Raw genomic sequence first — 18073 nt, forward strand, 5'->3', positions numbered from 1 at the left:
TAATTGGCTTCAGCTGCTGTTGGAATCCCAGGACACTGCTGATCATGATGTTGTCATGCTACAGTGTCCAGCCAGAGGCGAGGAGCAGTCAGAGCATCCTGAAACCTGCTGGCCTCAACAGCAGTGGGCCATTAGTCAGTTACCCGGGGAACTGTCAGTCCTGACACTTTTGACAGGGCTGAATATTTTAACATGGCTGTGTGCTGACGAGCAGGCTGAGGCTCACTGACGCCTCTGAAGGCCCAGAGTCATGGTAACTGGAGTTTCTGTACAGCTCAATACACCCATCTAATGGTCAGAGCTGGAAATGCATCTTTTATTAGTTATGATCAGGGAGTTATTTGAACTGCATATATATTATATTGGCATTTTTATAAGTTTATACTTAGATTAAAAAAAAGACTACTTTTAAAACAGAAGAGTAAAATTGAGTTTTATTTGCTTGCTAAACATTTTTCTACATTTGACAAAATTTCGTAACAATTACATTAGAGTTGCAAAGTAATTATAGTAAGTAATTATAGTTTATAGTATTTAAGTACTATAAACTAGTGACACGTAATGCATTCACTTGAGAAAAAAACTGCTCTCTTTTTCAAAATTAATGATTAATATCTCATTAATTCAGAAAAATAAATGAGAAAAACATGAATTTATGAGATTATTACATTGTTCATTCAGAAATTAAAACAGAAAAATGAGAATTAACAAGATAATCTTTTTAATTCAAAAAAATAATTCAAAAAAATTCGAATTTACAAGATTGTTATCCCATTAATTCAAAAAACTAATTTACAAAAATGAGAATTTATGAGATTATATTTTTCATTTAAAAATGACTTAAAAAATGTATAATTTACGAGATTGGTATCTCCTTAATTAAAAAACAATTCAGAAAAATTTACAAGATTATCTTTTTAATTAAAAAAAAATAGAAAATTTAGAATTTACAAGATAGTTATTTTGTTAATTCAAAAAAATAATTTAGAAAAATGTAAATTTACGAGATTATCATTTCATTCAGATTTTTTATTTATTTTTAGAAAAATTGCAGTTTCTGAGATTGTTATCTCATTAATTCAATAAAACCAATTTAGAATAATGACAATTAACAAGATTATCATTTTGTAATTCAGAAAAATAACTAGAAAATTTTTAATTTATGAGATTATCTTGTTAGTTCAGAAAAAACAAGAGCAGTTTTTTTTTCCATGAAAACTTTTCTCATTATTCTGAGATAATATCTTGTTAATTCAGAAAAACAGGGCAGATTTTTTTTTTCTCAAGTGATTGCAATACGCCTCCATACTGAAGAACCCAAAATTGGGAAACACATATATTGACAGGGCTATTTTACTAAGCAAAAATGCTGAGTTGTCACCTTCTTTATTTTGGATGTTTACAATACCTGTAAAGCTGTGTTGGAAATTTTGTACCTCAACAGTCAAAATGGATCAAGACAATGACTTAAATCTGAGCATGAAAATCTGTAAATAAAAACACCTTTTACTGTTGGACCCACATTTTTAATTAAGGCTGATACAAATGCTTCAGATCTGACCTTTTTACAATTGTTACATTCAATATAACAATCAGACCAATAACATCTGTCAGACTACTCTACCTTTGTTCTTAGGAACCAGACCAACCTGTTGAGGTTTCTTTTAATAAACCAACTCGATTAGACGCGTCTGTTTTGTGTCACTGGACCTACCTGATGAGGTGAGGGTTCATAAATTCAGTTCTGACTGATCCCAGGATCTCATTGTTACTGTATTCCACCAGGCTCAGCTCCCCGGCATTAAAAATCATACACACCTGAAACATGAAATACAGTCAAATAAAACACAGTAGAGCGTAATAAAATGGGAGCAGTGGGAAGTCATACAGTTGAAGGCACAAGACATGACAGGACCTGGAACCTCCTACTGTACTGGAACTAACTATATTGTACAATATAGCAAGCACTGTCTTGGCACAGCTGTAAACTTTAATGGAAAACCAACAGATAGATATGTCTTTAATATTCATGGAGAAAAACCCCACAACTTCTTAATAATAATCTTCATGTGTGTACTTACTGATTCATTTTCAAAGAAGAACTTTTCATTTCCCCCTGAGCCGGGCCACGGCACCTGAAAGAGAGGCAGCAGAGTCAAGGCTTTTTTATTGTGAGAAGGAAACAAGGGACCATGAATATACAGTATGAAAGGACAGGTGGGGACACAGACTTGAGGAGGTGAATGGATTCTATTCAGGTTGTTCAAAGCAGTGAAGTGTGACAGTTTTCAATGGAAATAACACTTTAGGAAAAAGTCCTAAAAAAACCTTTCATATCCTGTTCACAGTAAGGTCTGCGGATTATGCTGAGTAACTGGGAAATGGTGTCTTCAAAAGGTATGTTTTTCCAAAGTTAATCTTTCAACAATTTGACACACATTCATAATTTCACTCATCTCTACTGTACTGGGGTGGAGGCCAAACCTTGTTTATAATTCTTTACATCGGAGCAACTGTAATGAATCATAATTTTCTGATTCTGTAAGTAGCTGAATATGGAAGAACAAGTACCTCAAAATTGTACTTAATTACAGTACTTGAGTAAATGTATCAAGTTACTTTCCACACTGATGGCTTGATGTATATTGTTGTGATTTAGGTGAAATAACCCTTTAAGTCCTACCTCACTCAGTTTATTGGTCAGCAGGTCTCCCAGCAGAAGAGTGTCGGAGGTGTGAGCCACCAGGTAGCGATCTTTGCCCATGATTTTGACTTCTTCTATCTCATAACCGTAATAGGACTTCAGGACCACCCGTGTTCCTGAAGAGAGGTTCCTCACTATCACCTAGAAGAGGATGATGAGACGATTGAGACAGGAACGTGGAGAAGGAGGCTAAATAAATAAATACGTAAGATAAAATGTATTTCTCAATCATTTTTCATTTGTATTCTATACACAATAGGGGTGAAATTCAATGACTTAATGCATTGCAAAATGAAACTATGTGAGTGAGGGCTTAAAAGTATATTCATGCTCCACAAATACACACATGGATTCATCTGCTCCTTAAACACCAGTCAGTTGACTCAGTCTGGCTGAGTCACAGTAAAATAACTCTATCAGCTGTAACACCAGGCAGACTCACTCATAACAAGAAAGAAAGCAAATGTTACTTCTGAACTCTTGACTGGAAAATATTATTACACATCAGCCGTCTCATTACCTGCTCTGCTATTCTCTCAGTCATAATTGTCAAATTTAATTTGTATCTTACTTTATCCAAACCAGCAGCAAAATCTATTCATGCATTAATTAACTTAGGATAGATTTTTTTCCTTGCTAATCAGAAAATACTTGATTGAGTTTAAAGGCCATTTCGACTCATTTCTAACAGTTGTGTTTCCAAAAACTAGTCACTGTCAAGTTAATATGTTTTATCCCAGTTTTTAAGTTTTATAGTACAAACAAGACACACAGTGTTTGTTCAAGGGGATTACTAAAAGCCTATATTTACATTTTGTTAAAGAACTAGTTTGAAAATTAAGCAAAATACTGGTATGTTGCTGTAATCAGACAACCATTACATAAAATGTTGTCGGAAATCGGGGCGTCAGAGGCTTGGTGGATAGAGCAGGCGCCCCATGTACAAGGCTGTTACCGCAGCGGCCCGGGTTCGGTTCCAGCCTGTGGCCCTTTGCTGCATGTCACTCCCTCTCTCTCCCCCTTTCATGCTTGACTGTCCTGACAATTAACGGCTAAAATGCCCCAAAAAATATCTTAAAAGAAAAAAAAAAAAGTTGTCAGAACTCATAATAATTAAAGGATAACTTCGGTATTTTTCAACCTGGGCCCTATTTCCCCATGTGTATGTGTGCAGCCGGCAGCCGCGAGGTAGATATGGGGGCAAATGCGTCCTGTATAAGTTTGCACATTAAAAGTGCTTTTTTTCACCACTGACCGGTTCAGATCGCCAGTGCTATCTCTGTAAATAGCATACTAAGCGTTTCCCTTACCTCTGGGCTGTGGGACATCATCTCGCAAGAGCTTTGCTTGTTGCTGGAAGAAAACAGAGGAGCCATGCTGAGCGCCGCTCAGAGTGGCGCTGGTTGTCCCGGAGTACAGTTGAGAGTTTTACTGCATCGATTGAAAACACAATGGTTCGTGTTTGTGCTTATCCGAATTGGAAGAACAGGATGTCGCGCAACACCCCGTACAGCTTTCATAGGCTGCCTTTGTCGGACGGCGAGATGCTGAAGCTGTGGCTAGCTGTGCTACAAATGGATGCTAACACTCCTGTCCAGACACTGCGCCTTGCAGACCATCGGGTCTGCAGTGCTCACTTCTCCCAAGATGACTACTGCCAGCCGAAGAAGAGAAGACATCAGATCCCGAAACACCTCTTCCTCGAGAAAACGGCTGTCCCACGAGTAGAGAGAGCTACAGACACAGTGGAGCAAAGCTCTCGCGAGATGACGTCACACAGCCCAGAGGTAAGGGAAACGCTTAGTATGCTATTTACAGAGATAACACTGGCGATCTGAACCGGTCAGTGGCGAAAAAAAGCACTTTTAATGCGCAAACGTATACGGGCGGGATGCATTTGCCCCCGTTACCATTTTAGCTCGTTTCACGGCTCCCGGTTGCATCCGCCTCCCTCAATAGTGAACCAATTTTAAAACGAGTTGTACCTATGAATCATATGCACACATACACATGGGGAAATAGGGCCCAGGTCGAAAAATACCGAAGTTATCCTTTAATGTGTGTGGTAAGTATGGCTTATTTTTGTTCTGATTTCAAAATTTGATGCAAAAACAATATGCTTTCAAATATTGAAAAAATACTTTTACTGGTCCATGTGTGTGATACATAGATTAATCAGTAAATCTTAAGATACTGGGTTAGTTTCTGAAACTTCCATGTCCTCTGTCTCCTTCTTAATTATAAAATTTAGATAGTGGACTGTTTTTTTCTTTGTTTGTTTTTTGCACTTTAATTATTTAAAGCTGAACTATTGCTACTGCACAATCAGCTGGCTATTTTCAATTTTGCACCATAAGTTTCCACCTCAGGTTATATATATTTTCTATAACTTCTACTTATTCATACTCACGTATGTATACGTACTAACCCATTGTCTTTATATTTATACTGTGTGACATGGCTATGCAGTTTACTACTATGCAAAATTTTACCGCTTACTGTGCAATAATATTTAAAGGCGATATTTCTATATATTTAAAGGAAACATAAGACACAACGTGTGTTTTTCGGTTAGCCTGTGCACCTATCAATCATGTACATACAGTATCTGTATAAGTGAAACGTGTATATATATATATATATATATATATATATATATATATATATATATACATATATATATATGTATATGTATATATGTATATTTATGTATTTTGTCTAAATTGTATATTTGTAACATTTTTATCCTTTTTTTGCACTCTTCCATTCTCTTGGTTCTGATTCTTGATCTGCTGCAGCGTGCAAATTTCTTTGGTGTGGGATTCATAACTCTTATCTTATCGAACCTCATCTTATGTAAACTGGCAAGTGGCAGAGACCAAAGTGAGGGATACTATTGCTTTGTTGGTCCTGAATGCTCCTCATTGTTTATGTGATCAAAAATACTTCAGTTTTGTGGTTTAGACAAATACTTGAATTTTTCCCATCTGTCTCTACCTGGCTCAGGCCAACGTAGGTCATCTCAAACTTGTTCTTATAGATGGCTCTCCGCAAGCAGCAATCGAACAGCTCCACTCCCCCACACAGTGTTCCCTGTCAAGACACAAACACACACTATAAATAAATACATAAAACACCATTTAGTTTTTTACAGATTTGTGTTTTAGGTGTGTTTTTAACAGAGCGGCATGCTATAGATACAGGAACTCAGCGCCACAGTAACCAGTTTAATATCAGTGTAAAACCAGGTAGAATAGGGACCAGAGAGAGACCTGCCCATACATAAACATGTAACCACTGCTGCAAATCTCCCCTGAAGAGCTAAAGAGCAAAAGGCATGTTATTTAATTAGTAGGTTGGCGTTAAAGTAAACACTCCAGATTAAAATAATGCGACAGATTAAGTATTTACAGCACAGAGGCGTGAGCCATCTTTCTTCCAGGCCAAACTGGTGATGGTATAGAGGTTGAGAATCTCTTTGGGCTTGGCTTCATCCCACACACCTCTCCTGGGAGCCCAGTTAAACACCCGCAACCTGGGTGAAAAATACAGGAGAGAAACAAACTTGCTGAACCTTATGCAAATAATCTGAGTATTGTAAATGATACCTGATGTGTGATGGTTATCGCAGTACTGTCTGTATATCAACTGAGAGACGATGTACTGACCGGTCATAACTCCCAAACACAACCGACTGCCCGCTGGGGCTGGTGGCAGCCACGGTAAACTCCCTCTCAGTGCGGTCGCGGCTGTACTCGAAGGTCTGCAGAATGTGACCCTCTCTGCCGTAGGCCACCACCTTCTTGTCACAGCCACCCACCATGATGCTGTTTGCACCCCAGGCCAGAGCGTAGGGTGGGCACGGGTGCATCAACAGCTTACCCTGTATCAGAGCGAGGGGAGTGCGTTTTGTTTTGCGTGATAGACACATTGAAAGCAAGTGTATACAATAAATGTTGCAGCAACATGTAGACAATCTATGTGATGATAAATTTAAAGTAGGTACCTGAGACTCCCCTGACCCCTCGTCACCAAAGAAGTAACGCACGACTGTCCCATCAGCGTGGCCAGACAGGATGCCTTTACCAGAAACACTGGCACAGAACAGACGAGACAGACGAAGAAAATGAACAAGCATATCTTCCTCGAAAATATTTTGTGAATAACAAACCAACAGTGCACCTTACACTATCTGTTGGTCATGACCACCTATGAATATGTATTATGCATTTACTTGGATGCCAGTGAGACGACACAGGACTCAGTGCCGTAGATGGTCGATGACTTGTTTGTCTGAGTATTGGCGAGGCGAACCTACGGGAAAAAATAATGAAACAAGCAAAATTTACTTTATTGTTTGACCAAAAACTGCTTTCAAATGCTGTTATAAGAGCAGTTATCGCAACTCTTAAGTAAAATTGACATTTTCTGGAAGGCAAGAAATAATTTTCACTCAAATGAGTCCTTGTTTAGCCAAAAACAGTAAGTCTTAAAAGGGTGAGAAGACCTCTGACACAGCAGCTAGACCAGATAGAACTCAAACTACCTGCTGTGTCTGCCAACTTACTAATATGGCAATACTCCTTCCAATTATAATAAATCAACAAAATGGATATAAACTCTCACATTAGCATAATGATGTTTCTGATGAGTGGTGAGAACATGTTGCTGACTTACCTTGCCATCCACTAATCCATAAACAATTGCATGCTCTGCAGGCCAAAGCAAGCAAGTCACAGCGCTCTGCAAAGCACAGAATAAAACACTGCATTACAAAGTTGTCAGAGAGTTGGAAATTCAGACTTTCTACCAGGAAAATTTGCTTTTCTGACATGCAAAAGCCATTAAAGTCAAATATTTTACCAACAGGTGAGATGTCTCAATCCATGACTTTGAAAGCATACACTCAGTATACATAAAATTAACACTAAAAAGCAGATGCACATTGGTGTCTTTCTTTTAATACACAGTTACTGCTTCTTTAAGGATTCTATTCACTGCCAAAACGTCATGTTAACTTACCGTCTGAACAAATTTGTTGCAAATGGCTTTCTTGTCCCCCCTACAAGAGAAGACAGCACTGATAAATACAGTCTGTTTGCATGCACCGATGTAACAAGATCAATATAGGGGGTTGAAATCAGCATGAGGACGTTACCATTCCTCTCCAATTCTATAGACAAAGATGATGTTGTCTGACTGGCCGATGGCGATTTTGGTGGAGTCCGGTGAGAAGGCCATGTCATTGACAACATAGCTCTGTTTCCCATACTGACAAAAGATCACATTGGATTATAATTGACACACAACATGCTGTTATAGGAAGGTGTTTTAACAATATACAGTATACTGGGACATAGGCAGGAGTTAGGTATTTAACAATGGCAATGACAATTTATTATTTCAAAGGCCAATATCCACACTTTGAATCATCATCTGTCCTTATTTTGCTTATTTAACAAAATGTATTATCCTTTTTAAAACAAATTACATGTGTTTTCAGTATCGCTGAATCATTTCTTATGATAATACCTATCCTGAGGTTTTACTGTTTTCCTATTTATGTTATTAAATGGACTGTCTTATTTTTTGTTGCATTAGTGAGGTGTGTTGTGCCCTGTGTTTTGTGTTTCGGTTTGTTCATGAAACTGTTGGAACCCCTTGAAAGCGAGATGCTAAATCCCAATGGGTTTAAACTGATGTTTCAAAACCTGACTTTAAGTATTCAACAGCATTATAATAACTGCTCCTCCGTCTCACCTTGGACTCTAAGGGTTTGGTGGAGAACTTGTCTCTCCTCTCTCCCTGCTCATCATAGAGAAGCACCACTCTGTCAACAGTGCAGACAGCGAACTTGGTGTTGCTGGGTGCCCAGGCCATGCACGTCACTTTGGCAGCACCCTCCTGTGACACAAGGCAGAGACAACAAACCGTCAGAAGTGATTACCAGCCGATGCTTTAGCCGAGCATCCCTTTGGCTAGTTTTTAGCTAACCTGATATGCGTTATGTTCTGTAACGACAGGGGCTCGCACTAAACACCACAGAAGATTGAACAGTTTTCAATTTTAAAGCTGGTATAATGTGTCAACTACTAAAACACAACTACTGACCAAGTCTGAATCATTAATATGAAGTATTCAGTTAATTCGGGGCTTATTAACAGTGTTTTTTTCAACCAAGTAACGCATCGCAGTTGGTATCAAAGTAAGGTAACTGTAAAAATAAAACATAATTAAATACCAGTTAAACACGGATCAGTAAAATCACCTTAATGCCGAATTGACAAGAGGAAATTAGTGTTTTCTTACAGCTTTCGAGAAACGACATAAGACCATTAACAGTCACACTTTTTAACTGATGTTGCTCTCCAGCATCAGCTAGCATTAGCTTAGCGAACTTGTCACTGAACTTACCTGGGGTGTTAACAGAGTCTTAAGATGCTTCAGTTGCATTTTTCTAAAGTCTGTGGGAGGCTCGTACACAGCAAGAACAATATTAGTGCTGAGATAAAGTACAATCTTTAGAATATGGTCATTTTGTTGACCAGCTCCGACATAGCAGCTAGCATGGAGGACATCTTTGTAGTAAACTTAACAGTGATCTCCTTAGTAACCGTTGGGGCGGAGGCTCGTGGTGCATTTAGAACTATGGGAAATGTTAGCCGCTCTACGCATTACGTCGATTTTTCATATGGATTTCTTCCGATAATTGTACTTTTATCAGAAATAGTTTTAACTCTTACTGAATTCTGATTAATAGCTTAGAGAGAATTATAGACAATGCATCTATAAAAGTATGTAGATTCAAGACTGGAGCAAAATCTCAAAAACAGTCTTCGTTTTTTGAAAACTATGATGTCCGTCACAATTGGAAAACGACCCGTATATTACCACAAAAGCACATTTCCCATTTGTATATGTCAAGTTAGTTCTGGATTTACTACAGTCAGTGAGTGAGCAGTTTTTTACTTTGTCTATCCAAATGGACATTTTCGTTTCGACACATGAAAAGGATCACCTGGAGATGCCGGGGATTGAACCCGGGGCCTCATACATGCAAAGCATGCGCTCTACCACTGAGCTACATCCCCTTCCATGGTAACGTTTTCGAAACCCACATATTTATAGCCACTAGGGGTCGTGATGTCTATAAATAGGTAGAATATGTATTTTGTGATGGGATGTTCAGACTGATTAACTCTTTTTTTTTCTTTCTTTCTTTTACACATTTACACTCATTCTGAATTTGATGCTTTAAACATGTTCCAAAAAGGTTGGGACAGGTGCATGTTTACCCTTGTGCTCCCACTCATGCTTGATGTTGAGCTTCAGTTACTCAACAGTCCACAGTCTCTGTTGCTGTCTCAGTTTGTGCTTCTTAATGCGCCTTTTCAAGAGGAGACATGTCCAGATTGCAAGAAGGCCAGTCTTGTGTCCCCAACTTTTTACTGCAAAGCCTTTTCCTCCATGATTCCTCCATCCATTATTTCCAAGAGCAATTTGAAATGTGGATTCGTCAGACCACAGGACAGTTTTCCACTTTGTGTCAGTCCATCTCAGATGAGCCTGGGCCCAGAGGGGTCGGTGGTGTTTCTGCATGTTGATACATGGTGTTCACTTTGCATTGTTCAGTCTTAACTTAAATGTGTTGATGCAGCAACAAACTGTTTTCACTGACAATGTTGTTCATGAGCCCATGTAGTAATTTACACAGTCACGTTGGTGTTATGCAGTGCTGGTATGAGGGGTCAAAGGTCACAGCCATTCAGTGTTGGTTTTCAGAGTTGCCCCTTACGTACAGATTTCTCCAGATTTACTGAATCCTTGATGATTTTTATGGATTGTAGATGGTGAAATCCCAACATGCTTTGCAACTGTGCATTGAGAAAGGTAGTTTTTAAACTGCTAGGCCATTTGCCCTAACTTTTTTTTTTTCACAAAGTGAACTGAGCCCTTGGTGGATGCCTCTTTATACTCAGCAATGATACTTTAATCTGTTACTGGTTAACCTGTTTATCTGTGGACTGTTCCAAACAGGTGTTTTTTGAGCAATCAGCAACTTTCTCAGTTATTTGTTGCTCCTGCCCCAACTTTTTTGTAATGTGTTGCAGGCGTCAAACTCAGAATAAATGTATATTAACAAAAAAAACAATAAAGTTTATAAGTTTGACCATCAAATATCTTGTTTTTGTATTGTATTTAACTGAATATAGGCCAAAAAAGATTAGCAAATCATTGCATTCTTTTTACCTCCGCCAAGGAGGTTATGTTTTCGCCGGCGTTGGTCTGTTTGTCTGATTGTCTGCAAAATAACTCAAAAGTTCTGAACGGATTTTAATGAAATTTTCAGGAAAGGTTGATAATGGGACAAGGAACAGATGATACAATTTTGGTGGTGATCAGTTGAAGCGAAGTGGATAAAATAATAAAATGGCGGGAAATCCGAGCTGCTTGGCGGAGGTCTGTGCTCTCCGAGTGCTTTTCTAGTTTTATTTATTTTCTACACAGCATTCTGACTTTTTTGGAATTGGGGTCATAAACCATAACTACTTACATAAAGAAGTACTAATTAAACACTTAAATAGATTTTAGGCAGTGGTGGAATATAACTAAGTACATTTACTCAAGCACAATTTGAAGTACAGTAACTTACTTGTATTTTACTTGATTACGTCTATTGTCTGCCATGAATTTTGCTTTTTACTCCACTAAATTTATCTGATACCTTTGTTGCAGAATTACAAAAAGTAATCAACAAATATAATGTATCATTATCAGTTAATAGAGAGTAACACTATTGATCCCTGGGGGGATATTCATGAGCTAGCAGTGTGGCAAGTAATTAAAACCAGCTCCACTTTAACAGCTGCAACATTAAAGTGATGTACTGCATCAATAATCCAGTAATATAATATATATCATTCTGAAATGGGCAATTATGCATCATAAGCACTATTGGTGCTTTAAGAATATTTTGATGCTAATATTTGTGTAGGTTTACTTAGGTAAAATGTTGAATGTTGGACTTTTACTTGTAACTAACACTGTAGTGTGCTGTTACTTTTTCTATGATTTTTTTTTTTTATGTAATATTTAGGACCCACTAGGACATGCTATATTTAAAATGTGGCATGCGTTTGATTGAGTCATCCAGCCAGAAGCAGCAGTATGAAAATCAAGCTCATAGAAACCACTGACTACAATCCAACAGCACACAGAACATTTATGTAAATCAAACACGCCATCTACTGTTTTAATCTGCAGATGTCTTACTTATGTATTTCATGGGATTGGAAGCCAGACTGTATTTAGTGAATGGCTATGTGTTGTCTCACTGATTTTTTTTTTATTTATTTATTTATTCTATAATTGAGTTGCCATCATTTCCTCTACATGCAACAATTCTGACTCTCTGAAACAGTTCATATCATATTTAGCAAAACTAAAACTTAAAATTCAACAGCTAAATTTAGAAGTGTGAGAAATATCACAAATATATATATATAAATATTATGACTTTTTTCTTCTAAAATTCTTCCCTTGGTGTAAAGCCAAAATCCTGGCTAGTGGCTATGACCCTGGTCACTGGATATCATGACTAAATGACCTACAAAGCACCCAAGGAGCACTTACCTCGACCAAGGCTGCACAATCCTCTATATGTGTGTAATAGAACCAGAAATACCAATTCACAGTTGTACGCCTCTGCTAACCACTCAAGTTGCACTTAAAGTTTACATCCTTCAGCATCTGACCAAATGCCTCCCCTTCTGTTTCTGAGATATGGCATCAAATAATGGCCAGAAAACTGTTTTTGCAGACCATTATGATGTCACAGTGAAGCTGACCTTTGACTTTCATTTGATCCTATCAGACATTTGAGTGAAATCTCGTCATAATTGGCGTATGAATTCTTGAGTTATGGCCTAAAACATGTTTTGTGTAGACTTCCAAATTCTAATCCAATCATTCTTAAAATCCAAGTTAACATTTGTGCCAAATTTAAAGAAACTACCTCAAGGCCCTCTTGAAATGTCGTGTTCACAAGAATGAGATGGATGCAAGTTCACTCTGATTCGACCTTTGACTTCCAAAATCTATTCAGTTCATCGTTGAGTCCAGGTGGATGTTTGTGCCAAATTCAAGGAAACTCCCTCAAGGCCCTTTTGAAATGTCGTGTTCACAAGAATGAGACGGATGCAAGGACACACTGATTCGACCTTTGACTTCCAAAATCTATTCAGTTCATCATTGAGTCCAGGTGGACGTTTGTGCCAAATTCAAGGAAACTCCCCTCAAGGCATTGTTGAGATATCGTGTTCTGGAGAATGGTGACAAACAACTTAACATAAGGCCTTCGGGCACGGTTTTCACCAGCATGGAAGCATAAAAATAAACCTTAAAATAAACCAAACCTTATCCTAAAATTCCCAGAGTAACACCAAAAACTAATCTTTCACCATGTTCTTAATACATATTCTTGCATAAGAAATAAATGGGGCCAAATTCTCGAGGGCAGAGCTGATGAATGAATGAATGAATGAACTAATTAGCTAATGTAATGTTATAGGGCACTTTCACCTCCTGTCCCTGCCCTCTGACCTTTGTCAGCTTCCTGATAAGGGAATAGATAGCAGTGAGGTCAGTTCCTAGCGAGGTATTTTCTAATCCAGAGAATGGAGTCGGTTAAGTAGACTAAGCTATTAATGGGATTACCAGACTATTTATAGGGTCGGGTGCAGAGGGCTGCTGCAGGGTAAGCTAAACATACAAACACACAGCTACTCATGCCTCTCTTATGCTATCTTATTTTTTATCACTTGAGGTAATCATAGTGCATCAGTGCTACAGAGACTCTCTACTCAATATTTTTCTTAATATCAATAAAAACCAACCATCAGCCGATCTTAACAACAAGTATATATCCAAAGTCTGATATTCCATAGAGCTCCATTATTGTGCAAAAACTATTGAAACACACCAGTGAGTCATACTGTTGCACTGGGTGACATGAACACACACACTGTAGTTTCTTTTGACTGTCCCACATAGATAGTCCTGCTGCCCCAAATACTCACTAGAGCACCAAATGTGGATTAATCCGCCGCTGAAAATAGTCCCCAGCAAATACACTTTTTCCTCCTGTATATTTGATAAAAACTACAGTGACAAGCTGTTTATGGAACTCACTGAGCCTTTTAAAAAATGTAATGTAACCCTGGACAGGTCTCCAGACTACTTATAGCTGCTCTTATTAAGGTCACAAATGACTTGCTGCTTGCGGCTGACTCAGGGCTCTGCTCAATTTTAATTTTACTTGATCTTAGCTCAGCCTTTGATACTGTGGACCACAACATCTTAATTAGCCGTCTGGAACACCTTATTGGCATCAGTGGTGTGGCACTTGAGTGGATTAAGTCATATTTGTTAAACAGGTCCTTCACGGTGTCTCTCGGTGATGCCTGTTCCTCCCATGCTCCCCTTTTGTGTGGGGTCCCCCAGGGGTCAATTTTGGGGCCCCTCCTTTTTCCATTTACATGTTACCCCTGGGAAGAATTATTCAAAGGCACAACATAAATTTTCATCTATACGCGGATGACACACAGTTATATGTACCACTGAAACCTGGCTCTTCAGATGTTGCCCATGCTCTCTCATGCCTGGCAGATATAAAAACATGGATGTCTAACAACTTTCTCCAACTAAACGAGTCACAAACAGAGGTTATCATCTTCACCCCATCTAGCTCCAGCACCTGCAATCCTGAAAGTCTCCCCTCTACTTTTAGCATCCAGAAAGAGGCTCGAAATCTTGGTGTCATCCTTGACTCAGAACTATCTTTTGATTCACAGATAACGAAGGTAGTACAATCATGTTTTGGGCAGCTGAGACAATTAGCAAGAATCCGACCGTTCCTCTCTTCCACTGACTTGGAGAAGGTTGTCCATGCATTTATCTCCTCAAGACTTGATTACTGTAATGCTCTGTACTCTGGGATTAGCAAGGGAAACATCCGTCGACTGCAATTTATTCAGAATGCTGCTGCCAGGCTTTTAACAGGTACAAAGAGAAGTGACCACGTCTCTCCAACCCTTGCTGCTCTCCACTGGCTGCCTGTGAGTTTTAGAATTGATTTTAAGATTTTACTACTTGTTTTTAAAGCCTTAAACGGTCAGGCTCCTGCCTATATCCGTGACTTGCTTTTACCCTACAAACCTGAACGCTGCCTGAGATCTGCTGGCTCAGCTTTGCTTATGGTCCCAAGGTCCCGTCTTATCACAAAAGGTGACCGGGCCTTCGCTGTCCGTGCTCCGCAGCTGTGGAACTCCCTGCCCGGCAATCTCAGGCAGGCAAGCTCAGTGGATTCTTTTAAATCTCTTCTACAGACTCACTTTTATTGATTGGCCTTCTCTTAATCCTGTTTTATTATTGCTGTACTGTATGTTTACTTTGTTGGGGATGGGTGTTTTTAAGTTAATTTTTTAAGGCCAATTTTATTTCTCTTGGTGGTTTTTTATGCTGGCAATTTGTATTGTATGTGATATGTTTTATCTCTGTTGTACAGCACCTTGTAACTCGTTTTTGAAAGGTGCTATATAAATAAAGTTATTATTATTATCACAGGGCTGACACATAGAGACAGACAACCATTCATGCTCACATTCACACCTACAGACAATTCAGATTCACTAATTAATCTGCATGTCTTTGGATTGCGGGAGGAAGCCGGAGCACCCCAAGAAAACCCACGCTGACACGAGGAGAGCACACTTTACATACAAATACAAGACAAACCAAGAGACAGGAAGTTATAAAATCCCCCTTTTTTATTTGATTGAATTTCATAACTAATTTACAGATCGTCCACAGGGAACTACAACAGTGAATAACCCCCCACCCACCCTCCAAAAAAATCCCCAACTTAATCTACATTGAAAACGTCTGTCAGGTTGTTCTACTCAATTTAATATTTTCTCATCCCTCTTTTGAGAAATTTTGGTGGATTGTCCCACTTGTCACTTGAGAAATGAGACCACAGATCCAAAATGATCCATCTGTCCTTGGGAGAATGTTAGCTCCATGCTAACTATTTTGGCATACATTAACATGGAGTTGTATCACTAAACACAGTGTATGCTATCAGGTTAGCACAAAGCATTCAAGCCAGTATTTAAAGTCGACATACGAATGACTTTTAGAGCCTGAGCTCATAATTTAACACCCATGAAAACCAACATGTTGAATCCCTCCCCCCTTTCAGTGATTTTACATTTAAATTATGGTATTACTGTGACAAATTAAAAAAGAAAATTAAAAATGTATGTACACTGTTAAAACAGACATTAATTCATAAAAGACGTCTATTAACAATTAGGATTTTGCCAGTTATTTTGCTGTTTAATGAGTTATTTACAACAGTTACAAAAATAATAAATAGTATGTCTTCTTTCAGTGCTCGACAGACTCATTGCTTTTACACTTCTGTTTTGAAAAGATTGAAAGACAAAAAGAATATTCCTGAAATGTTACGGGACACGGGAGGTTTTGGCTTTTGATGGAACTTCAGATGAAATGACGACTTTCAAGTCTGCTGACAGTCCCTCTGAAATGTACAAACCGATATTTAATCCATCAAAGACAAAGCCGAAATAAAATGATGGAGGTACTTGTCTGAGCTGGTTTCAGAACAGTTTGTAAATCACAAAATGAAACAATGAGCTCGGTTGCTGGTCCTACATGTCGGTCTACATTAGTTTATTGCAGTTCACCAGGATTCAAATGGCAGTGGCAATGTTAATAATGAGGAGTTTTAGCAGCTGAGAAATCACTTTAACTTTAGCTTGATACACAGACACCCTATGGCCTTTATTTATAGTGGGAGAAAAAACAAAGGAACACCCTTTAAATTTCACCTGTCACTGCAAAGGGAGAATGTTTCATTTAAAAATGTACAAAAATTCTCCTACAAGCATCAGTGCTCCACCCTAGACAATAACTCTCAACAGCATATCAACCTATTAACACACATATGACAGAAGTAAACAATCTTGAAAAGGTTTGAATGTTGTTAATAGAGACCTAACATGGCATGGCAACAAAATGTTTGTTGGAGAAAACCTTGTTTTATCAATCTTTTTTTTTTTTTGAAGTTTTGTTATTTTCAAATAATTCTGATTTAAAGGAATAACCCAACATTTTAGGGAACATACTCTTGAGATTGATGCCACTCTCATGTCTGCACAGTAAACAGGAAGCCACAGCCATTAGATGCTTAGCTTAGCTTAGCTTAGCACGAAGACTAGAAACGGAGGAAACAGCTAGCCCATGCTTAACCCTCACAATTGAAGAGCATAAGAGCACTAACTCCATCAAAGGAAATAAATGAAGTATACTTCCTAAAATGTCAGACTATTCCTTTAAAAAACACCCACTGATAGAAAGATTTGGTTTAACTGTCTGTAACTGTAGTGTTTAGACGTAAGAATGTTTTAGTGTCCATTCCTTCATTTCAGAAAACCCATAAACTCTTGTGACTTCTGACCACACAACACTGATAAGTAACATGAAAGGTTGGATGAAATTGGCTCTACCTTAGTGTTAAACTGGCTGACATTATTTCCTGGCACAAACGCTCGCCAAAATTATGTTAAAAAGTTAATAACCCTCATGTTCTAGAAGTAAAGTGATCAATCAAAGCATGTATGTGTGTGGGAGGCGATTAAACATTAAACTGTGACATGATAGCTGCACTTACACTATGTACTTACTCGAGTAAACATTACCCAATACCATTCTCATGATACTGACTGTTGGCAAGGTGAACAGTAAACTCGTTACCTAATTAGATTTTATTAATACTGAGGGGACTGACATGGCTTTGGGTTAAGACGACTCTTAACGCGGCCTGTCACCTGTCTGAACGGCCCTACAGTATATGCAGACCAGTCGCCATATAATTCAATACCAAACCAACTTAAATTCTGATAACAGCTGTCATAAAGTGTGGCAATAACTCAACAAGGGACCTCTTGTGTCGCTGCGTAAAAGCTGACTTGAGCTGGGACAATAGGTTGATTAATCAATGGACAGAAAATCAATCAGCAACAATTCTGATAATCAATTAATCATTTGAGTCACTTATAAAGTAAAAAATGCCAAAACAGTCTCTGATTCCAGCCTCTACAGTATGCCGATTTGCTGCTTTTCTCCGTCTTACATGATACTGAACTAAATCTGTTTGCATTTTGAGCATTTGTTGGACATAAACTCACATTTAATGGCGTCATTTTGGGGCTGTGGGAATCTGTGATGGCCATTATTCACAGTTTTTGGACATTATATAGACAAAGCGACAAATCAAGAAAATGA

General features: G+C 38.3%; 1 protein-coding gene and 1 non-coding gene across 2 annotated transcripts in view; both read right to left on the reverse strand.

Moving 5' to 3' along the window:
* Positions 1–9314, reverse strand: part of ift172 (intraflagellar transport 172) — a 54511-nt gene extending 45197 nt beyond the window's left edge. The window contains exons 1-13 of the mRNA XM_033649164.2: positions 9119–9314; positions 8465–8608; positions 7863–7975; positions 7727–7766; positions 7382–7447; positions 6939–7018; positions 6711–6798; positions 6373–6587; positions 6116–6239; positions 5702–5797; positions 2684–2845; positions 2082–2135; positions 1715–1818 (exon numbers count right to left, since the gene is read on the reverse strand). Coding sequence (XP_033505055.1) covers positions 1715–1818; positions 2082–2135; positions 2684–2845; positions 5702–5797; positions 6116–6239; positions 6373–6587; positions 6711–6798; positions 6939–7018; positions 7382–7447; positions 7727–7766; positions 7863–7975; positions 8465–8608; positions 9119–9157 — 1325 coding nt within the window. The 5' untranslated portion in view covers positions 9158–9314. The remainder of the gene's footprint in view (positions 1–1714; positions 1819–2081; positions 2136–2683; positions 2846–5701; positions 5798–6115; positions 6240–6372; positions 6588–6710; positions 6799–6938; positions 7019–7381; positions 7448–7726; positions 7767–7862; positions 7976–8464; positions 8609–9118) is intronic.
* A 409-nt stretch (positions 9315–9723) lies between these two features.
* trnaa-ugc (transfer RNA alanine (anticodon UGC)) lies at positions 9724–9795 on the reverse strand. The gene has a single exon. It is a non-coding gene; the product is annotated as a tRNA-Ala (tRNA).
* Between the last annotated feature and the right edge of the window lie 8278 nt (positions 9796–18073).

Source organism: Epinephelus lanceolatus, chromosome 13 (assembly GCF_041903045.1).
Source record: "Epinephelus lanceolatus isolate andai-2023 chromosome 13, ASM4190304v1, whole genome shotgun sequence".
NCBI lineage: Eukaryota > Metazoa > Chordata > Actinopteri > Perciformes > Serranidae > Epinephelus > Epinephelus lanceolatus.